Here is a 23,436-nt window from a genome sequence, read left to right on the forward strand (position 1 = left end):
TTATCTTTGCATTCAACAAATATTTATTGGATATCTCTACCTGTCAGGCCCCACGTTAGGGGACAAAGGGTCAGAATTGAATAAAACGGAAATGGCCACTGCCCTCTTGGGGTTTGCCAGGTATGGGAAAATCAGACATTAAACACATCAGCCCTCAATTCGCTATGTAAAGCTAAGAAGAAAGGTACATAAGAAAGAAGGAAGAGGTGCTTAGTGCAGCTGGGCGGTCTGGAAAAGCCTCTCTGAGAAGGTGACATTGAAGTTGAGACCCCTACTCTGCTCTAAGTGACAAATCCATTGTCTTGCACCTTGGAGCCTTCAAATGTCCATTGCATTAGTTTCCTACGGCTGCTGTGAACAAACCACCATCAACTGGGAGGGTTTTAAACAATACATATTTATCTTTTTCACATTCTAAAGGATGTGAAGTCTGAAATCAAGGTGCTGATGTGGTCTTTTCCTTCTGGAAGCTCTGAGGAAGACTCTATTCCACGCCTCTCCCCTAACTTCCGGTGGCCGCCGGAAACCCTTGGCATTCCTTGACTTATAGTAGTGTCACTCCATTCTCTGTGCCTTCCGTGCCTGTGGGTCTTCTCCCATTCTCCTGTAAGGACACTTGTCACAGGAGTTAGGGTTTACTTTCATTCAAGATGATCTCATCTCAAGATCCCAAACTTGCCGACACTTGAGAAGAGCCTTTTCCCCAATGAGATCACATTCCGAGGTTCCAAGTGTTAGAACATGGACAGACACATTGGAGAGCCACAGCGCCACCCACTACATTTGTCAAATGAGTTAAATGGATGAGTGACCTCCTTTACTCTCTTAATCACTCATCAAAGAGAATCTTAGAGACCCGAGGCAAGACGCTAGCGAGAACCCCAAAAGTTCCGCTGGTTGGCTGAAGAACCGTGTATAACTCAGATGCTCTGCCGGAAGCCAACCTTCTGCTTTTCAACCAGCCTACTTTTCAGGGTGTTTGTACTTACCATCCGTTTCTCTGAGGTTGGTGAGAACTGTGGCCACAACACAGCATTTCAGGTAGAACTGACTCCTGGTCAGTATACCCGAGGAGAACTTGAGTCATAGTTAAAGACAGACTTCCCATCCCAGAGCTAAAGGTGGATCCAGCCTCGTGGTTGAGGCCACTCTTGGGCTTCTTCGTGCCCAGAACGAGGCAGAGAAGAGAGCGCCATCTTGGGGCAGAGGCTGCATGGCTCAACTTCCCTGCTCTCCTGCTCTCTACCTCCTCCCAAAAGCAGTTGCTATCCCAATATATGTGCTTGAAAAAGACGCAGGCAGTGATGGTTCATTCTATGTGCTAATGTGGTTGGTCTGAGGGATGCCCAGGTACTGGGACAAGATTATTGCTGGGTGCATCTGTGAGGGTGTTTCAAAGAGGTTAGTACTGGAGTCAGTAGACTGAGTAGAGATGGTCCTCTCCAGTGTAGGTGGGTGTCACTCAATCCACTGAAGGCTTAACAGCAACAAAAAGGCAGAAGAGGGGAGGATTCCTTCTCTCTCTCTCTCTCTCTCTCTCTTTCTTTCTTTCTCTCTCTCTCTCTCTCAGAGCTGAGACATCCATCTTTCTATCTTTTTCTGCCCTCAGACATCAGAGCTCCTGATTCTCATGTCTTTGGACTTAGATCGAATGATACCCACCCACTTTTCTGGTTTTGTGGTTTGCAGACGGAACATCATGGGACTTCTGAGCCTCCATAATTTTGTGAGCTGATTCCTATAATGAATCTCCTCTTATATCTGTTTCTCTGGAACATGCTAATACACAGACCAATAAGAAATGCAGCTCCAGGGGCTCCTGGGTGGCTCAGTGGGTTAAGTGTCCAGCTTCGGTTCAGGTCGTGATCTCACGATTCATAAGTTTGAGCCCCGCACCAGGCTGTCTGCTGTCAGCACAGAGCCCGCTCTGGATCCTCTATCCCGCAACCCCCCCCGCCTGTCCCCCACCAAAATAAATAAATAAACATTTAAAAAAAAAAAAAAAAGGAATGCTGCTCCAAATGGCTTAGTCAAGGTCTCTGTGACCTCCCACCCTGTGCCTGGGGACAGAATGGCGTCACACCCACCATACATCATGGGCAGCCTCCTTCTCACCCTCCCACCTGTGCTGAAGGCCCCCCGTCAGTTGTGATGACACCAGCCGTGGAAACTGAAAGGTGCCAGCCACGAAAAAGTGGGAGAGCTCTCTGTGTACCCACCTCCCAGGGCGGAGAGGCTCAAGAGCACAGGGGACCACCTGCGCCGTCTACGGGGCCTTCGAGGGTCTCATGCACATCTGCCTTTCCAAGTTCACCACAGGCACCCACACTTAGATCGCCCACCGCAGGATTCTGTCTTCCAGAGACCCTGGTCCAGACCGGCTCCTGCTGGACACACAGTCCATCTGCTGTGACCCAAGAGGGGCAGGAGCCAGGCCCCTGAATCAGGCAAGTGAGCTGGCATGCGGCCTGCAGGAAGGTGTGTGTGCGGCCCACAGGTCGGGCACCCAGGGAGCTCGGAGGGGCAGCCTCCGTTCCCAGAGGCTCCCAGGGGTGGTGTGGCCAGACCGCAACCTCAGGGCTGAGGCCAAGGTGCTGTCCGTGGGTGGGGAGTGTTTCTGATAACCAAACCTGAGAAGGAGCCCCCTTTAAATGAGGAGTCCCGGCCTCAAAACTCCCTGTCTTCCCTGAGCAGAACTCTCCCGGGGAGGGGGGCGGGGAGGGGCCCCAAACCTTGGACCTTCCAGCCTGGGGCGTACCATTCTCTGTTAGCGGGCACTGGCCCTACCCTGTTAGCTCTTCAGCTCCCGAAGGCCTCTTTATTTTTCTCCCAGGGGCCCCTCTGTAAGCCACTTTAGCTCTCTTCGTAATCAAGTCCCAAGGCAGTTGAGTTTAAAGACACAATTATGCATTATGGATAAAGGGCAGCCTGGCATGTGCGCGGGATCTGTGGCCTCACTAAGCGGGCTGGACGGGTCTGTCCTCTTCCCTGAGCCCCAGAGCCAGCCGAGGGGCCCCGCAGTGCCGCCAGCCCCCGCACCAAGGCAGCCCTCCCTGGGATCATGCTACAAACTGATGAGTGTCAGCGACCCGCACCCCCACCCGCCGCCCCCCCTCTGTTAGCGGTCATCACGAAGATGCTCCCAAATGCTGGGAGTTCGGGGCTCTTTTTTCTTTTCTTTTCTCTCTTTGCCTGTTTCAAATATTTATGAAGAGATTTTCCATTTATCCTGACACGTCTTCTCCACTGTGGGTGTCAGCTGGGAGGGCTCAGACAACAAACCCCAGAAGGTATTTTCCCTAAAGCAGCATGTGGTTCTGTTGGCAAGTGCAGCGGGCGGTTTGCTGGGAATTGGCCGAGACAGAGGGAGGAGGAGCGTGGGGCCGAGGCAGGGGGAGGAGCGGGTGGGGCTGGGGCATCCAGAGAGAGCCAGGTACGTCCGCCACTTGACATCCCCCAGCCCCAACCGCCCATGCGAGCACCCCCCGTCCTTCATGCCCTCTCGTCTGATGTGATACTCCCTGACTCTCCCAGCTAAGCCAGCAGGGTGTGACCAGGTCCCCACAGCACATCCCAGTTACCAGTGGGGGGCAAGGTGCTGGGGAAGAAGGTGCTGGTGTGGTCCCTGCGTCCCCAGTCTCTCCCATCCTAGGAGGCCTTCTGTAGGCAGAGCGCCACCCCCCCTCCTTGCTCTCCCTGCTGGGCATTTGCTGCCTGCTGGGTGGGAAAGCAGACAAATGGCAGTATAGCGCATGCCCCACGCTGGGGACAGGGCAAGTCAGCTTGGATACAGGGCTGGGAGTGGCAAGGAGAACCTTGTAGAACCTCCCAGCTCTTAACCAGCCTTAACAGCTGCCTTCCTCACTCACCCTGGGCACAGCCAGCCCAGCGGATGCCAGGAGCCCTCAGCCCACAGTTAGTTAGTTAGTTAGTTACTTAGTTAGTTAGTTAGTTACCACAGAGACTGAGCTGGACTGTGTGTCCAGAGAACTTGGGTCCAAAGGTATCATGGCTTTGTGCCCTGAGAGCTTTAAAAACTATTGATGTTCAAGTGCCATTCCAGAGTGGTAAGAATCTCTGGGAACGGGGTATATATGTTTTTAAAAAAATGTTTTATTTATATTTACAAGAGACAGTGCAAGCAGGAAGGGGCAGAGAAAGAGAGGCATAGAAGATCTGAAGTGGGCTCTGCATTGACAACAGCAAGCCTGATGTGGGGCTCAAACTCAGGAACTGGGAGATCACAACCTGAGCCAAAATCAGATGCTCAACTGACTGAGTGACCCAGGTGCCCCAAAGTCCCTCCTAGGCCATTGTCAAGGGTATTGGGGGTTGAAAACTATTGAGCTATGGGGAAGAATGTGTTCCCTGGAGATAGCCAGTTTTAGACTGGAATCCTAGATCTTCTATTTACTAGCCTTGATCCTGAATAAGTTACGTGTCTTCTTTTAAAAAAAAAAAAAATGTTTATCAGGGCGCCTGAGTGGCTCAGTCAGTTGAGCGTCCAGCATTGGCTCAGGTCATGACCTCGCAGTTCATGGGGTCTAGCCCCGAATCAGGCTCTGTGCTGACAGCTCAGAGCCTGGAGCCTACTTCAGATTCTGTGTCTCCCTCTCTTTCTGCCCCTTCTTTGCTCATGCTCTCTCTCTCTGTCTCAAAAATAAATGAACTATAAAACATTTTTTAAAGTTTATCTATTTTGTTTAAGGCAGAGGGAGAGGAGGAGGGAGGTGGAGAGAGGGGGGAGAGAAAGAATCCCAAGCAGGCTCCACGCTGCCAGTGCAGAGTCCAACATGGAGCTGGGGTTCAATGTCATGGACCATGAGACCATGACCTGAGCCGAAATCAAGGGGTCGGATGCTTAACCGACTGAGCCACCCAGGTGCCCCAAGTTACTTGCCCTCTTAAAGCCTGTTTCATCACAGGGTTTTTACCCACATAAAATGGGGGTAACAACATCTTTCTTGTTATAAAGCGGCGCCCATGTAACGGTTCCATAACTGAGCACTGCTGCTAATACTATTGCATCACAAACCCATCCTATGGGACAAGAGATTGTTGGAATCGGGTGTGCAGAGGAGCCCAACGGGGCAGTGGGTCAGGGAGGTGAGCAAAGGGTACCCCGTTCCAGGATGCCTAGAACTATTACCTGCAGAACTGCCTCGGGGCGTCCCCGCTGGGCAGGGGCTGAAGGAGGGAGGTGCTGTATCCTCCCGGTGACAACACTGCAGACTCAGCACACAAGAATATTTCTCCTTGAGTTTAGAAAGATCTAACACATTTAACATATTTCCTCTAGGAAGTCAATTCATTTTCCATCCCCTGTTTATCTGGAAATGGTCTGTTATCAGATGCAGCCGAGTGGGGAGCCTGATGTGAGCGTCTGAGAATTCGCTCTGCTCGGTGCTGCCTTGATCTAGGAGGGACAGGCGAGGCCCTGGGGTGCGCAGAGGCCATATCGGGGAGCACAGACTTCTGGGGGACACACTGGAGAAGACCCCAGAGATTCTGCAGACCACTTGAAGAGGACCCCAAAGTCTGAGAGGTATTGATCCTTCGTATGATAAATATGATTTCTTATTTCACTTTATGTGCATTTCCCGTGATACCTGCTGATGGCCGACCACCTTGGCTGCGTCCCCTGAGGCCACACACCTCACCCACCATCCTCAAATCCTGCAGTGACTCTCCCAGGGCCGGTACTGCCACGCCGTGGGGTAGCCGGGCGGAACTGAGTAACTGGCCTCAGCCCTGAATCCGACACAGACACACTAGTTGCCTCGGGCCCAACTTGCCTCTGGCCACAAGACTTCAAAGAGAGTTCTGATGACAGACAGCAATCATTTCAATAACGTCTTTGTCGCCCAGAAGATTCACCTGGGTGGGTCCCCAGAGAACAAAATGGACGAACAGAGAGGGCCCCACTGAGCAAAATCCAGTATTTCTGGACTGGAAAAGATAACGGGGACTGGCCTCTCTTACAAGGGAAGCTCGAGTCCAGCAGAGTCTGTGATTATTGGTAGATGTGGATACTGAGTCACTTAAACTTCACTGTTAGGGGGCTATTAAGGAACAAGATCATGAGGGCTACCATTTATTAAGTACATACTAAACCAAAATTATAAGCGTGAATTCTGGATCCTAAATGCTGAGGTTCAAACTTGGGCCCTGAACTGTACATTCCTCGGTGAGTGATTTGCCTTCTCTGTGCCTTCTTTGCCTCGTTGGTAGAATGAGATGAGTGACATGCCGATCTCAAAGGGTCTGTGGGAAAAACGAAATGAGTTACATACAATACGGCAACTCATTCAGAACGGAGCCCTGTGGGTATGAAATACTCAGTAAACATCAGCTGTTAGCGTTGTAGGGTCAGAGCCTGATTTAAGCTGTACCTCCCTGTGAGGCAGGGGTTTGGGTCCCCAGTGCACAGAAGCCCAGAGAGCCTCAGCCACTAGTCTGAGGCCACATAGCGGCACGACAGAAAACCTGGGTCACCCTGAAGCTAGTGACCTTCCCCTTCCTGTTCATAAGAAAAAGCCCCAGAGAGAAAAGCAGGCAAACCCAGCAGCCCTTCAATAGCAAAATGAGCGGGTAAGAGCCAGCAGAGGAGGCAGAGTGCAAATATTCCACTGATATCCATGATTCAGAAAGACATCTGCAGTATAAAGCAAGCCCTCCACTCCAAAGGGCCGAGAGTATTCGAGCCCCCTCCCGCAGCGGGCAGCTGAGAACCAGGGAAGCAGGAGATGAAAAGGAAGGTGCCCCTCAGAAGCCGAGAGTAGCCAGGTCGACCCTGAACCAGACCTCGCATTCCGCAGAAGGGCACTGAGCTGCAAAGTTCTGCATGAAACGCTGCCTTTTCTTCCGGCTCCTGCACAGGGCTGTTATATTTTAGGAATTAAAAGCTCCGCTTTGACGAGAGCACAGATGATACATGTTAGTTCCTGGGTGCACGGCCACTGACCATCTTCCCCGCCCCACCCCCTGTTTTCAAATGTTTCTGCCTCCTGCGCCACCGATTTCTTCCTTGGAGTGTTCTTCTCAATCATTTGAGAGTCGGTTCAGTTTCAGAGGCTGGCTGTGGACAAAGGAACCTCTCAGTCTGTTTGTCCTGTCGAGTGTTTTGAAAAGAATGTTCTCAGAATAACTGGCTAACTATCAAGCGTGCTGCGCTGGAAGCTTTGGCCAAGTCAGGCCATTAATATCAATATGCTCATCAGTGGGGCTGGTTCTGGACTGGATTCGAGCAGGGGAGACCGCCTAGCTGGTGACTGAGCTCAGCTCCTGGTGGGATCAGGCTTGAACACACACAGGTCTTGAATAAGCCCACATGGACTTCACTCACGGTTGGTTGTTTTGTTCACTGTGTAACACCGACAGCAGGCCACTGTGTTTCCCTCCCCTGGACAGTAAGCAAAACAGAAAACCCAGGACAGGGTGGAGCAGAGGGTCCGAGAGGACCCCGGAGCAGGGGCGGCTTTCTGCCCTCCACTCTGGGCCAGTGCCGGATCGGCACTGGGAGTAAGAGCCAGAAAGGAGGAGGAGGAGGAGGAGGAGGAGGAGGAGGAGGAAGGTGGGCTCCTAAGGCTGGCCCAGGAGATGGGGAATGTGCTCCATCCCACCTGGGTTACAAGGTTCAGCCCCTTTCTTAACCTCTCCACCCTCATGCAACTCTGAGAGCCCTTTGAACCTGACTTCAAAGGATAAATACATGCAAGAGGAGCTAGAGAGGAAGCAGATGTGGGCAGAGAGACTTTGAAGACCCTGGACCTCTGCACTGTCCGGTAGCTGGCAGACCCTGGCTGTGCTCAGGCAGAGCTGGGTTCAAACCCCAGCTCAGGCGTTTACTCCGTTCAGCTGCAGGCCCGTCTTCTACAAAGTCAGGGCAAAGCCATCTACCTTATCAAGTTGCTGCCATGATGAAATGAAATGATGTAGGCACAGGCACTGGCGCACAGAAGGCACCCATTAAATGCTGCCTCCCTTCCTTCTGTACATCTAGGGGCCGGCCTGATGTGGGGACGGTGAGCACACCACGCTTTAGTGCGGCGGAGCTGAGAAAGAAGGCTGCATATGCAGCGCCAACCACCTTGAATGGGATCTAAGTGATAAGCAAATGAAATGGAATAAACTTGAATACATAAAGCCAAGAAGCATTTTCTGATCCGCGCTCTTCCTCAAAGGAACCTACTGAAATACGAAGAGAAAGAAAAAAGTCGTTCTGGCCGTGTGCATAATCTGATGGAGGGGAGGCTGTCGGTACCAGGATCTGGAGGCATTCTTCCTGGATTCTGAGAAGCTTGGATGGATGCAGATAAGCCTCCACACTGAGCCAAGCCCCAGAACCTTCTAAGACTCATCCCCAACCCTCTGCTATAGAAAGTCAAAATCACTCTTTATGTCTATTCACCGGAAATATCTCCCTGGCTCTCCAAGCCCCCCTCCCCCCATTAAGTCTTCTGAAATCAGCAGGACCATCTGCTTTGGGCATGGAAATGAGATATTACAAAAAGTTGCCACACAAAGGTCATTATTTCTGGAGGACAAAGGGGGGAAGCAAAGCTTCTGATAAAGGCTTTCAGAACCGTGTCCCCCCACCCCCAACTGGCAGTGGGCCTCTCCCTTCCTTCTTGCCCTGACTGCAAATGCAGCCTCCTCACTGGCTTTGACATGCACGTTACGCAGCAAGAGGAGTCTAATACATATTCCTCTCCCACAGCCAGCGCCCGGCTGCCTCACCCTGAAGCTGGGATTGTCAGAGGGTTCTGAGCTCATTTTATTTTATTTTTTTAACATTTTTATTTATTTCTAGGAGAGAGAGAGAAAGACAGCGTGAGCAGGGGAGGATCAGAGAGAGAAGGAGACACAGACTCTGAAATAGGCTCCAGGCTCTGAGCTGGCAGTCAGCACAGAGCCCGACACGGAGCTTGAACCCACGAACCGCGAAATCATGACCTAAGCAAAATTCGGACGCTTAACCGACTAAGCCACCCAGGCGCCCCTCTGAGCTCATTTTAAAGCTTTGTCTTCACAGCCAAAGTAAAGTGAAGAATTGTTGTAACTACCCAGATGATCCAGTGAGAAGGAAAGACATAGGTCTGTGTTGAAAATGACAGCTCTGAAGGACTGGTCTAAATATCTCCACCAGCTCAGCTGACCAGAGAGATGCGGATATGTGCGATGACCTGTCCCCTCCCCCCGACAATAGAACTCACACTGAGTGGCTCCCTGGAGAGGATGCCGAGTGTCCAGCCATCTCCAGGACAAGACTGACTCAGAGCCTTCTCCTAAGCAAGCAAAAGACACAACCCTTCCTCAGATCTGGAAATGTCACATTGGAGAAACTCCAGGGACCTCAGGCAGCAGTTAAATACTGCCATTTAGAGTCCTCTAATCCGGCTGAGCAGAAATTTCCAGATTTAAATTGTGCTCACCCAGGCATGATGAACGGTCCCAGACAGTCTTGCGTTTTCTCCAGCTCCCTTCACTGGCGGTCAAGTCCTTATTTGACTCCACAGTCTACACTCTCACAATCTCGGGACTAAGCATGGTGGCCAGTTGGGTGTCCATGGATAGAAAGGAAAACCGCCAAGGCCCACTGGTGTCCCCCTCCCCCAAATAGGCAGCTAATATATAACAACACAATCAAGCAGCACAGGACAAGGACGAAGGGGCTGGTGAGTGTCCTTGAAAAACTCTGGCCCGAAGTCATCAGGATCTGAGCTGAAGACTTTCCAGGTGTGAGGACTTCAGTAAGTTACTCAACTTCTCGGTGCCTCGGATTCCCCAGGTGTTGTCAGGCAGATAACAGTGAGACTAAGAGATGATGTAATAATATACATCCGCTAGACAGTGTCTGGCTCACCAGCTCCAAAAAAAAGTAGAATAGGGAGCACTTACCACCGATTCCACAAATGGTCGCTAAGTGTATACAATGCGCAAGGCTACTTTTTTTTTGACCCTCAAAACCACTCTGAAAGCAGGGACTGGAGGGGTGTCATTCTCCCAGGTGGCTCCTGCGTGTCCAAGATCACCTGCTAGTCAGTGTTGGAGCCAGCATCTCGCCATCTTGGCTCCTGATCCAGGGCTGTCTCCACTCTCCTCTCCTCCCACTCTCCTCTCTGGACTAGGTAGGAGCTAGTCCAGCTGGGCTCTGCTGAATGAAGATTTCTGTTGTTTCTGCGGGATTCACGTGAGGTGAGGACCACTTGCCCCACCAACCGTGTGTCACCTCCCAGACCTAAGAGCAGATTGAGGGAAGCTGCTCACCCACTGCTTCACCCTGCAGATCAATAAGATCCATTTATCTTAGTTCCATTGTTTCCCTTGAGGTCCCTGAGGAAGACTGCAAGCAGGATGGGGTACAAGGGACGTCCCCGAGGGGCCCAGAAGCTGGCCGAGGATGCTGGTTTACACACCATGTCTTGTGGGACCCTAGGCCACAGGGGTGCCTTGGGGGTTGCAGGGGTGGTGCAAGTGGGTGAGTAAAGGTACTCTGGGTCCTCTATTTAAGCAGACCAACGCCAGCTCTTACTTACATGGCTAACTGGTGGGAGACCGGGTTTGTTTATGTCGGGCTTCTAAGAAGAAGGAGAAAAGGAAGAGGAAGAAGAGAAAGAAAAAGCAGAAGAGGAAGAGGACGAAGATGAAGAAGGAAAAGAAGAAGAAAGGAAAAGCTTGAGATCTACCTTTCTGGGTGCTTCTGAGAACAGAACCCAGAATGGATCCTTGTGGATATGTGGATATTAGGGAGAGAGGAGGGCAGCCTTGTTTTGAGCTAGACTGAGCTATCTCATACCTGGTGTGTACCTTCAGGCATAAGTGGGCACCTGCTGTGTACAGAACCCCAGATCAGGTGGCCGGTGAGTGATAGTAAAATTGAGGCGACAGCTCATGTCCTCTGAGAGTTTGGGGGAGGCATGAAAAGATACCCCAAAGGCAGGAGAAAGTGTCACAAATATGAATTACTGCAGCCAGTCTGGTCCTGGGGCTACACTATCTTGGATCTTCTTTATTTATATGCTCTATTTACCCCCAGTTAGACTATCATTTTCCAGGGGACAAGAAACACCCCTCACTCTGCAAACATTTCTTCAGCGCTTACTTACCAGATATGTCAGACATGAGAAAGGCTTACAGTCTCATGGAAGAGAGGCCAGTAATGCCAGCAAGAGGTCATTTTCCTTAGGTAGCGGGGGCCAGGGCAGGTGTTAGTAAGGGGGTGAAATTTAAACTGCATCCTGCAAGAATAGCAGCTTTGGGTCTACTTCATTCCCTTTCCTGAGGGTCCAGGACAGCCCTCAAGGATGTCAACAACATGAGCTTTGGGGAGGGATGAATTAAAGGCACCCAGGACATCCAGGCGCTGGTCTCTGAGGATCTCCTGGAGGGAAGAGTTTGGAACTGGGTTTTGAAGGAGAAAGAGCCTGGATTGGCTCCGAGGAGAAGGCAGTGTGTCCAGGTTGGGACCATGCCAGCAGCAAAGGCAATTAAGTGAAGCCATCAGGGCTTGAGGCGCAGGCTGGCAATAAAAGGACGGAGGTGAGGGAAAGCCAGTTAAGCTCGAGTACAGGGAAAAGCAAAAAGAAATAAAGGTATTCAAGAGAGAGCTAGAAGAAAGAGGGAAATGGCTGGGGGCTGGGGTGTTAGAATCCGATACTACTGGGGTGTTCCTGGACTCAGGGTAATAATAGACCATGAGAAATGTGATCGTGGAGGGGAGCCCCCTCTTCAAGCACGACCTCATCACCCCTCTGCAAAACAGGGTTCCTGTGTTCTTCCCAAATGACCTCTGGCTGACACCTCTCTTGTCCCTCAGCCCCAAAGTCTGTGTCCCCTGGAGGAGCTGGTGGGGGGTAGGAGACACCTGGGCGGGGGATGGGAAGTGGCCGGGGGCCTGGCTTGGCCTGTAATGTCTCTCAGCGGTGACCCACATCTGGGGCTTCTGGAAATCTGACTTGCACACTCCCACTGCCGAACTGCGCCTACACAATCCATCGCCAGGTGAAGGCACAGATATGCATGGGGGGCGGGGGAGGGCCGCCACCCGCGCACGCACACACCACTCCACAAATGCAAGAGTCCCCAGGGCCATCAAAGGGAAGGCTGGGTGTCCTGGGTTGAGTAAGCGAGGTGGCTGGCAACGCTGTTTCCCTTCCGTCCTCCCCGGGAACCCGCGCCTCGGCTTCCTTCGCTCTAATAATGTGAATGAACCCTGGGAGAGGAGGAGAGCGCGCGTGCGAGCGCGGAGAGCGCAGGGGAGCGGGGGAAGAGACGATCCGGGCCGGGGAGAGGCGCAGAGCGGGGAGCGCAGACCCGGGCGGGGGCCGAGGCGCGAGGGGCGGCGCCGCGAGGAGCGGGGCGCGGGCCCGGAGCGCGGCGGCGGCGGCGGCGGCGGGCGGAGGCGCGGAGGGCGCGGGGCGGAGGCGCGGGCCGAGGCGGGAGGGCGGGCCGAGAGGGAGGAGCCCCCGGCCTCCGCCGCCAGCCCGCCGGGCGGCCCGCGCAGCCCTCACTCGCCGCCGCGCCTCGGAGTTTGAGCCCCGGCGGGGCCCGAGCGCAGGCACGCCCGGGGCGCGGGGTCGGAGCGCGCAGCGCGGCGCCGCCCCCCGGCCCTCGGCCCCCCAGCCCGGGCGCCCCCGGAGCGGCGCGCGGAGGGAGGAGGGCGGGCGGGCGCGGCGGGCCGGGCCGGCGGGCGGCGGACTATGAGGCGCCCACCATGGTGCGATGCGACCGCGGGCTGCAGATGCTGCTGACCACGGCCGGAGCCTTCGCCGCCTTCTCGCTCATGGCCATCGCCATCGGCACCGACTACTGGCTCTACTCCAGCGCGCACATCTGCAACGGCACCAACCTGACCATGGACGACGGGCCCGCGCCCCGCCGCGCCCGCGGCGACCTCACCCACTCGGGGCTGTGGCGGGTGTGCTGCATCGAAGGTATGGTCGGCCCCGGCACCCACCCCCCCCAACACACACACACACACACACACACACACACGCACGCACGCACACCCTGCCCGGGGGTGCCGGCCGGGAAGGGGGTGGGCGCGGCACTGGCTCCGCGCGACACACAAAGGAGCCGAAGCGAGCGGGCGGGTCCCCTCGCGGCCAGCTGTGCACCAGCTTGGGGTCCCTTCAGCCGATCCCACAAACTCTCCACGCACACGCACACCCCCTCGCACACAGACACAATGAAACACACCGAAACTCACACGCGCGCGCGTGCGGCCCGAGACCGGAGCGATCCCGGGGGGCCGCGCCGGAGCCCCCGGGGGAGGTGGAGGATGGCGTGGGGGCGGGAGGAGGCTGGGGTTGGGGGGAGCCGACCGGGGAGGAGGGGAGGGAGGAGGGGGAGGGGTTGCTTGGCAACCGGTGTCTGTGCGATTGCTATGGGAACTGGCCATCCTGGGGCGGGGCCGGCCGGGGGCGGGGAGCGCCGGGGCAGCTCCACGCTAGCTCCAGGCCGGGGCCGAGGGGTGGGGGTGGGGGCTGGGCTCCGAGCTCGGGGCGAAACCAGTCGCGGGATCCTGACGCCGCCGAGACCCTGCTCCTCCGCCGACTCTTCTACGGGGCCCCGGCCCGCTCCTCCCTGCTCGGCGGGGAGGGGAGGGGTGCGTCACCGAGGCCCCCCACCGCCCGACTAGGGGAGCAAGCCCTCGCTCGCGGTCCCTCGGCAGGGAGGCTGCGGGAGACCTCGGCCGGACACTGGAGTGCGCGGGGGCTACCCGGGGGCCCAGAACTGCCTGGGAGGGGCGTGGCCGCCCCGTCGGGGCAAGAGGGGCGGGGCGCTGCGCCCCCCAGATGCGCGAGGAAGCCGAGTAGTAGGTGATGTGAGGTTGGAATGCCTCCGGGGGCCGGGATTGGGTGTCCCGGGACTGTGGGGACCGCTCCCTCCGCGGGAGGGGCCCGGACGCCTCCAACGGCAATGCGCCCGACTTCAGCGCCTCCCACCCGCCCTGCTGCGGGCCCGGAACTAACAGGTGGCTGTGGAGGGGCGGTCTGGTCCCAGCCAGGTTGCGCACGGGTCTGCCGCTCGGGCTTGGCTTTCAGATCGGAGAAAGGATGGGGGAAGTTGGCGGAGCGTTCCTTTCAGATATCCTTGGACAGAGTTTCCTCTTTCTTTTCCCGTGCGTTAACTCCGCCCCTCGGTTATTCGGGGAGTTCTCCCACACACCTAGCCTTCCTTACTGCAGCTACGGCCCCTGCGAATAGTTCACGGGGTTGGATCTTGTAGGGAGCTCATCAAGAGATGGCCCTTTTCCTGGCCGCGTTTGGAGGCATCTAAAAAGAGGCTTTGTAAAGCGGAGTCGGCTGGGCGAGGGTGAACTTGCTCCCTTTCCTCTCTCTCTCCTAGGCTGCACTCACAAGAATCCTGCCCACCTCCGCCCCCCACATCCTCTCCCAAACGAGGCTGCCTTGCTCTTTGCAATTTGGAGTTTAATGCCAGGGCTAAGTGGAGTCTTGGAGGATCGGGCATGTGCAATCAGTAGTTTGCCAAACACAGCCACACAAAGGATCAGTGGGCCCGCGATCACACCTTCCTCTTTCTTTTGAAAAACATCATTTTGGGTGTGCACTTGTTCAGATCACGAACACCTACTCTTCTCATCTGGAGAATGTGCCCACGTCACTACCTGCCACAGCACCTGAATTAGACACAGAGCAGGGGCCGCAGAGCCCCCACGTTCTACCTCACAGGCTCTGCGTGGCGCAGAGAGCCGTGTCACTGTCACCTCCCAAATGCACATGCGGACCCCAGGCCTTCCAGTCTCCCGGTGAAGACTGAACTCCTCCTCGGCGGCCATCCCAGCCTCTGCAGAGTGGCTGGAATGCCTCCTTTATTAATTCCTCATCCTAATTAGGATTGATGCTGCACTTAGCATCTTGCCAGCTGCCTCGAGCGTTTGCATTCGGTGTTCATCAAGAGAGCCCCAAGCCGATCTGGGCAGCTGGCTCCGCTGGCGGAGGGAGGGTGGGGAATTGCCATCTGGGGGACTTCACCGTAAGAACTGAGCTGGCTCTGTCACCCCCCACCCCGCCCCAAGCTCAGGGGTTCTGAGGCCCAAACCAGGCCACATCCGAAGGCTAGAACACCCTGGGACCAATCCCCAGGGCTGGGAGAGCTGGTTCAGGACTCCTTGTTTTCGCTGGCTCTATCGTGACAGTCCCTCGGCCTGGGTGGAAACTACCAGCTTATCTCCTAAAAGCACAGTCACCTGAGATCTCCAATGACTCCACCTGTCAGCCAGATGGGGTCCGGGCAGCCCAGTGATCCCGACCCGCTCCCTGGAGACCTGGTCACCTCACTGTTGCCTTTGTGTGTCAACTGCACGACTTCTACCTGTTCTCTAGCAAAGTACCCCCAAGCTTTACACAGGGGGGGGGGGGGGGGGGAATGAAAAGATCAAACCTCTGAGCTGAAAACTGGAAATACTGCAGCAGGCAGCTAACAAAGCACTGGTTGTGACCGTGGGACTCCGAAGGGCTTGCTGGCAACGCACAAACAGAGGGCTCAGTTTCCTGGTCGTTTCCCACAAATGATGTTGCAGGGCCTGGAGAGCCCAACCCTCTGTGGGTTTAAGGCCTCAGCAGGGCTGACATCGCACCAGCCTCTCTCTGCTCCCCCAGAGCTAGGTCTCACCCCTTTGACCCTCTCTTGGACAAGTCCAAATACTCAAGAGTGCTGAGCATGTGCATGCTACTACTTGGCACATTCACAACGGCCCTGAGAGGGTGCTGTCTTCACCCCCATCTGCAGCCGAGGGTACCGAGGCTCAGAGAGGGCTAGGCACTTACCCAGAGGTACCCAGGTAGGAGGCTGCTGGGCTAGATTTGAGCCTTTGTCTCACTACAAAGCTCTTCCCACCATGTCATCCTGCCCTTTCCCAAACAGCTTCTAGGTTGCCATTAAAAATAGAACCAAGTACTTGACTACCCAGTGGAGCCCAGCTCTGAGGTTGGGCCGCCAGCAGCATGAGGCATTGAGAAGAGAAAATGTACAAGTGATGCCCAAATTGTATAACATACTCTCCCTTTCCTTCCCTCCCATCCCTCCACTCCCCTCCCTTCCCCTCCCCTTCCCTTCTCTTCTTTTCCCTTCCCTCTTCTCCTCTCCCGTCCCCTCTCCTCCCTTCTCCCCTTCTCCTCTCCCCTCCCCTCCTTTTGTCTTCTCTTCTCTCTTGTCTTTTTCTGTCTCTGTCTCTTTCTCTTCTTCCACCACGTTCTGGACTAGCCCATCCCCCTCGCAATCAGCCTCCCGCTCCCACCCTTACCCAAACCCCACCTCATACTTTCTCTGTGTCTTTGGTGACACTCAGCCCCAGGCTGGGGGACATAGGAAAAGAGTCATAAATCTTTGCGGACTTTTCTATCAAAGGTATCACCAAGCAGCATTTGTTCAAGCTCTAATGCATGTTGTGATCGGGCAAGGTACAGAATGGAAGCAAGCGTTATGGAGAAGACCTCGTGGAAACACGGGAGGGGAGGGGACTGTCACCCCACAGGGCAGCCACTTGTGTCAGCATGCCCAAGCCCCCATGCCCCCTGTTAGCTCCGGAGTGTTCACTGGGGCCGCTGGAGGCCAGGGTCCATGAGGGACCCAGACACTGCCCCGCCATCAGGAGAGCCCTGGGCCCGGAATAACTGGTCCTGGCAGAGTTCAGCCTCAGCCCTGCCCCTCCCCTCCCCAGCTCCCCAGGGAGCTGCGCCCAGGACCCCCACAGCTCTGTCAGAGCCTGACTGTGGCAGCCCTGGCACCAGGGCTGACCCCCGTGTCTGCTTTGTGCCGGCTCTGTCTTGGGCATTGGCTGGGGGAGGGCGGGGAGGGGGAGGGGAGGAGGTGCAGAGAGATTCTGGACCCTGAAGGCAGAGGGTCCTATGTCCCAATCATGTCCACCTCCCTCACCTGGGCGGCATCTCTCACATCAGTGTCCCCAGACTGAATTCCCATCACGGCACACAGAGGAAAAGAAACCATTAGTACTGCACCCAGGGCCCAGGGGGGAGAGAGGACAGCCACAGGTGACTCTCAGCGGCTCTCGCCTGCCGAGGCCCCGCCCAGCTGCCCAGCGGCCTGGGGACGGGGCTTCCTCCCCCAGGACCCTTGGAACCCTTTCCAGGCAGGTGCTGGCCTTAAACTGCTCCCAACACAGGACTCTTCAGAGAGGTTTTGATTCAAATAACGCCCTTTCCACACCCACTGCACCCCAGGCACCAGGCTGGGAACTTTTCCTGTCTGTTTGCTTTCATTTTCTCTGGCAGCAACTCCCAGGCAGCCTGTCCAGTGAGGCGGGGGCAGGTGAGAGCCGCCAGAGCAGGCCTCCCCTGGCTGCTCACCTCTCCCCAGGGCTGTCCTTTGCCCTCCGGTGTTGATACTAACAGCCACCACTGAGTGCAGACCTTTGTGCAGGACTACATTAGTTCCTGTAATTGACAACAGCGCTTCGAGGTAAATATTAATTATCTGCCTTTCATAGATGTGGGAGAGGAGGCTGAAGACGATCACAGCGCCTGAGCATCACAGAATGTCTTCTGTCTGGATCACAGTCGAGGCTGGACCGATGCGCCTGGCTTTGCACCAGCCAGAGGGGGTCCTTTGCACCAACCAGGCAGATTTGGGAAGGGGCTGTCTTAGTCAGCTCAGGCTGCTGTAACAAAGTATGATTAACCCAGTGGCTTAAGCAACATTTATTTCTTAGAGTTCTGGAGGCTAGAAGCCCAAGGTCAAGGTGCCAGCCGGTTTCGCTCCTGGTGAGAGCCTGAGGTCAGGCTTTCCGGATTGCAGATGGTCCCCAAGTCCTTCTGCCCTCAGGCCAGAGTGCTAGCTCTCTGCTCTCTCCTAATAAAGGCACTAACCCCATCATGAGGACTCCATCCTCAAGATCTCATCTAAACCTAGTCACTCCCCCGCCCCAAGCCCCACCTCCAAATACCACAGGGGTGGGGGTGGGGTTAGAGCCTCAACATACGAATTTGGGGGGAACGTCAGCATTCCTGACCCTGCTCCCCAGCTGGTGCTCACCCTTTAATCATACAGGAAGGAGCCCTGGCAGTCCCTTCTCTTGTTCACCTTCCCTTAATGCTCTGCTTTGTTCCTCACTGCTTCCTCTCTTCTTGTAAGAGAAAACCATATCCTTTTAACTAGACCCAGTGAACTCAGCGAGAAGACACTGGGGATCTTGGTGGTCTGATTTAATGACCTCACCATAGAGCCCGCTTTGGACGATCCCCATGTGAGGGGCTTCGGAAAGGCTCAGTAGGAAGCCGCGAGCTCTTTAAAATAAATCTCTGGGGTCCCTCTCCTCAGATGGGGGGACTTGGGACTTTGGGGACATAGTCACAGAAGGGCAGGGGAGGAAGAGACGTCGGGTCATCAGCAGCAGGGTCTCAAATAAAGGGAGGCAAAGAACAGCATAGCCAAACGGAGCTTTGTAAGAGAGCCTGGTGGGCCTCTGTCTCCTCACCTGAAGGTAGGACCTGGGTGATCTAGAATATTCGTCTCATTTCTCACTTTCTGCTACACAAGTCCCAGACGACCCCCTCCCCCCAGCCTCCAGGCTGAAGAACTTTGAGGTTCCTTAGTTCAGTGGCTCTCCACCGTTTTTCTCCTAAGACACACACATAAGAGCTATAAGTTACCTATCTGCAGGACATGCCTCCATTCATTCATTCATTCACTCATCCATTAATTCATTTGTTCCACACATGCTCACGGAGCACCTGCTCCGTGTCACATGTATGAGGCTCTTGGTCACAGCCGTGGACAGGACGGACTCGGTCTCTGCTCTGGGGGAGCTGACACTTCCAGGTGCTGGTGAGGTTAGGATGGAAACAGAGTGAGGGTGTGCTGGGAGGGGCCGGGGAGGGCGGCGGCCAGTCAAGGGGACAGAAGGAGCTGTTGGGAGGACTGGGGGAAGACCTTCCTGGAAGAGGAAAAGGCAAGCTGAGGCCCTGAGGCAGGAAATGCTGGGCGGGGCTCCATCACCATGGGGGGAGGGGGGCGGGGGGCTCAGGAAGGCCTCCAGGTCAAGACTAGGATCAGAGCTCGGGGAGTTTTGGGCAGGGGAGTAAAGTGATCCGATTTATGATTTCAGAAGACCCTCTGGGGGCGCCTGGGTGGCTCCGTCGGTTAGGCATCTGACTTCGGCTCAGGTCATGATCTCACAGTTCGTGGGTTCGAGCCCCGCATCGGGCTCTGTGCTGACAGCTCGGAGCCTGGAGCCTGCTTCGGAATCTGTGTCTCCCTCTCTCTCTGTCCTTACCGTGCTCACATTCCCTCTCTCTCTCTCAAAAATAAATAAACATTAAAAAATAAGAATAAAAAAAGAAGATCTTCTGGCCTCATGTGGAGAGTGAAGATTCTGGAAGGCAGGGGAGGCTACCAGGAGACCAACCTGGCCATTGTTGTGGGGGAACCAGACTGGCGGCCTGGGGTCAAGTGGCAGCAGCAGAGACAGGGAGAAGTGGAGAGAATGATGGGGAGGAGGAGGTGAGGAATCCAGGAAGACTGCCTGGATGTGGGGCTACGGCAGCTCCGAGACAGTGCTGCTGCTTCCAGAGGAAGGACCAGGATCGGGAAAGGGCACCAAGCACGTACCCCTAGGGGTTCCACGTTTTGGCACTACCATGCAACAGGCCCGCCTCCAGAAGTCATGTTGGAAAGTACCGAGGAGGGCATCTCAGGAGGGACCGTGATGTGTCATCACCGCCCCACGGGCTTCGCTTCATCGTCAGCCGCCCCTCACGCCCGGGCAGGGTTTCTCAACCCGAACACCCCGACATTTGGGGCTGGATCATCCCCCGTTGGGGCCGTCTGGCGTGTTGTGGAATGTTTCACAGCTTCTCTGGCTTCTACCTACTAGAAGCGTCCCCCCCACTCCGCCCCTCGCCACCAAGCTGTGACAATCAAAAATACTTCCAGAAGTTGCCAAATGTCCCCTGGGCATGTGTGGGGAGGGGGTGTGGGAGGAAAGCAAAATCAACCCCCTATAGAGAACCACTGCTCTACGAAGCATCATGGGGGGGGGAGGGGCAGACCCAACTCCTGGCGGCTGGCAGAAGCTCCACCCATTTCTCTTTCCTTTGAGAAAACAAATGTGGAGGGAGCCTACCCTACTGGCAGGGTGACCTGGCATCTGCTTTAGGTGACCCGTGGCATGAGTGATGCACACTTCGGTTCTCTTCCTAAGATTAATGAATTGCAGGTGACCTGCCTCACCTTGCCCATGACACCCCAGCCTGTGTCCACACTGGGGATGGGAACTGCTCGTGTGCCCTGATCGTCATGCTCTGCAGGCAAAGAAGCAAAGGAAACTCAAGGCTGGAGAGGCAAAGTGACTCACCCAAGGTCATACGGCTCGTTCCTATGTAACAGCCCCCGGAGCAGGAGAGGGTGTGGGGGCTGCCTGGTTAGGGCTTCTTCGGCACAGCCCTCCCTCAGGCTGGCAGCGGGGCAAAGGCTGGGCCACAGGCTGTCAGCACAGCGTCAGGTAAAGCAGCCAGAAACGCAGGAAGACGAAGGGAACTCACTGCCTCCGGGACTTTCTCTGCCACAGCTCATCAGCTCCATCACAGTTAACCCACAAACACACACTGCAACAGAGACACATGTGCACTGGCCAGATCGCCGGAGCAGCTTCAACAAGAGAACAGACTGGCTCTGACCCCAGGGCCATGCCCAAGCCCCCCGCGATTCTTGCCCCTCACCCCCACGGCGCTGCGAGAGAACTTCTCTCCTGAGCTGCAAGTCAGGACCCGTGCCAGAGGAGAGATGTTCTTTTCCCCACGTATCAATTTCTCCGTATGAAAAACTCCTCAAAGCTGTGAAAATGACATCACGTGATTCTACTCCAGTTAGTTCTTCTTCCTCCAAGCAAAAAAGAAAGAAAGGAAGAAACAGACAAGATAAAAAAAAAAGCAAAGTAGGCAAGGCACTACGACAGATATAGAAGTAAGAGCAGGAAAGTAAGGTGATGGTGGAGTCCGACTGAGCACACGAAACGCACGCTGCAAAGGCCGGCCGTGTTGCTGGAGATGGGCCACATGCTTGTCTCCGAGCTTCCTGGGGCTGGGGACAGAGAGGAGAGCGTGACCAGATGCAAGGTGCCCAGTGTGCACATAATGAAGGGAATCACTGCTGAGGGGAAGCCAGATGGTCTCGGATCCAGAGGCCTGGGAGAAATGTATTCTGTGTCGCCTTCTATCGCATTATAATAGACTCTGTTGAAAAGGCAGCATGGGGTGGAGGCAGGAAGCCAGGTTTGGGGGAGAGAGGACTTGAGTTCAAATCCCAGCTTTCCGAGGTAGCTGTGCAGCTTCAGGCAGGTTACTTAACCTCTCTGAGTCGTTCATGTGTCCAGAAAAGAAGATCATGAGGCAGCAGATGTGAAAGTAGCCAGCACACACCTATGGAGTAGATGTTCCCCAAACACTGTGCTCGTTGGGACACCATTTGAGGAACTCAGGGCCTGCCTGTGGCCTCTGTATTCTGCCAGGTTCCTGAGCGTAGGCCAGGAGCCGGATGAATGTAGCCGTCAGCCTCCAGTAAGCAGGGGCTGTGAGGAGACCTGAAGGTCATCCTTCACCTGGTAGCCACGTGGGCAGGGGCTAGACAGCCGTGTCCCTTTGCATTTCCAGGGCGCTCTGCAGTGTCAGGACAGAGCCGGGATCCAGATGACCCTCTGAGGGAAGCTGCAGGGATTTTGCAAAGTAGACAGCGCCTCCCCCACGTGACCCCGGCTCCAAGATGGCAGACCGTGACTCCGTACTTGGCCACGCCTGGCCTTGGCATCCAGCTTCCCCCTGTCCTCCCGCTTCCCTGCAGCCGGGACGGGGCCTGGGAGCTGCCCTGTTGGGGTCCTGGGTCAAAAGAGTCCTCTGATTGCTTTTGCTCCGCCAAACATCAGGGTCTCTCTGTCACCCCACTGCCGTCCCCCGCCTCCGACTTCTATCCAGCCCCAGCTCCATCCTGGGCCTCTTGGTGCACTTATGCCTCCAGCCACAGAGATTGTAGATTACACTGGCTTGTAGAGCTCCGGATTTTATAACTTTTTTTTTCAATATTTTTTCTGAGAGAGAGAGGGTGCAAGCTGGGGAGGAGCAGAGAGAGAGAGAGACACACACACACACACAGATGATCCAAAGCAGTCTCTGCGCTGTTAGTGCAGAGCCTGACTCGGGGCTCGAACCCACGAACGGTGAAATCATGACCTGAGCCAAAGTCAGACGCCCAACCAACTGAGCCACCCAGGCGCCCCGGGCTTCGGATTTTTAACTGAAGCCGCTCTCACCCTTCCCCTACCCATCCCTGCCCTCCCCCACCTCGGAGTGTTGCAGACCCTCAGCGAGGCGGCTGGGTTGCCTGTCGCAGCATCCACCCAGCAATCCTGGGTCTTACCATGCCAAGCCTACAGAGGTAGAGGTAGGCGAGCCTGCTCTCCAGGTGTCCCTCCTCCTCCCAGCCCCCGTCCCGTCTCTGAGAGTGTGGAATGGCCACGGGGAATCTGACTCAAGCCCATCTCCAGAGCCAGGGGGGAAACTGATGAACTGAAGCGGGTCGGCCTCCCCGGTTCACCAGCCATCATCCTCTCTGTCACCTCCTGGCCCCCCGGGGAGGGGGGCAGGGCTGGCCGCTCATCCCAGCTCACCCTTCCGGCTACCACTGGTCCACACGGAAGTGGCAGCATTGGTCAGCCAGCCCTGAAGTCACACGGACCTGGGTTTGAGTCCAGACTCCGCCAGTCATCAGACAACCTCGAAACTAGAGGCTAGTCATAGCGAACCTCTCTAAACGCCAGCGTCTTCGCGGTGAGACAGATTAGCCCCTGGGATCGTTGCAAAGGTTGTATGGGAAATCCATCGAAGGGTTCTGCGCAGAAGGTTTGTGCAAAATAACTGCCAAAGTGCCTGGCATCTTGTAGATATTCAAGGAGGGACTGCCTTCTCCCTATTTCCATGCGTCCTGAACCTTGGAGATGTTCCCAGAAGATAAAAGTTTGCAGCCGATTTGAGCGAGGTCTCGGGTCCGCACGGCGGCCCCCAGGGTCTGGAAGTGGAAGACGCTGAGCCTCCCCGGGGTAGTTCGGGCCAGTGGAGAGCATGGTGTGGCGCCACCACCTTGCAGAGGCAGAGCCGCTCCGAGTGGCTTCTGTGAACCATGAGATCAGAACCCGAGGGATCTCAGTTAGGAGTTGGAATAGGGTCTAGCATCAAGGCGGTGCCCGGGGCGGGGATGGCAGCCACCCAGGCTGAGCGTCCCTGCTTCCCACCTCCTGGCAGGCAATGGGGCCTCAGCTGTGAATGCCGGGGTGGCGGGATCCGGGCTACAATGGTCAGGGACAGGGCGCTGGGCTGTGGGGACACTGGAATGAGGGTCAGGAGACCTGTCTGTCACTGATCGTCTGCTTCAACCTCCTAGAGCCTCAGATCGCCTGTCTGGCAA

General features: G+C 55.6%; 1 protein-coding gene across 1 annotated transcript in view; it reads left to right on the forward strand.

Moving 5' to 3' along the window:
• The first annotated feature begins 12,715 nt into the window (after positions 1-12,715).
• CACNG4 (calcium voltage-gated channel auxiliary subunit gamma 4) overlaps positions 12,716-23,436 on the forward strand; it is a 59,521-nt gene continuing 48,800 nt past the window's right edge. Inside the window, exon 1 of the mRNA XM_039235976.1 lies at positions 12,716-12,935. Coding sequence (XP_039091907.1) covers positions 12,716-12,935 — 220 coding nt within the window. The remainder of the gene's footprint in view (positions 12,936-23,436) is intronic.

This window comes from Hyaena hyaena, unplaced genomic scaffold (assembly GCF_003009895.1).
Source record: "Hyaena hyaena isolate Hyena2069 unplaced genomic scaffold, ASM300989v1 scaffold_104, whole genome shotgun sequence".
NCBI classification, from domain to species: domain Eukaryota; kingdom Metazoa; phylum Chordata; class Mammalia; order Carnivora; family Hyaenidae; genus Hyaena; species Hyaena hyaena.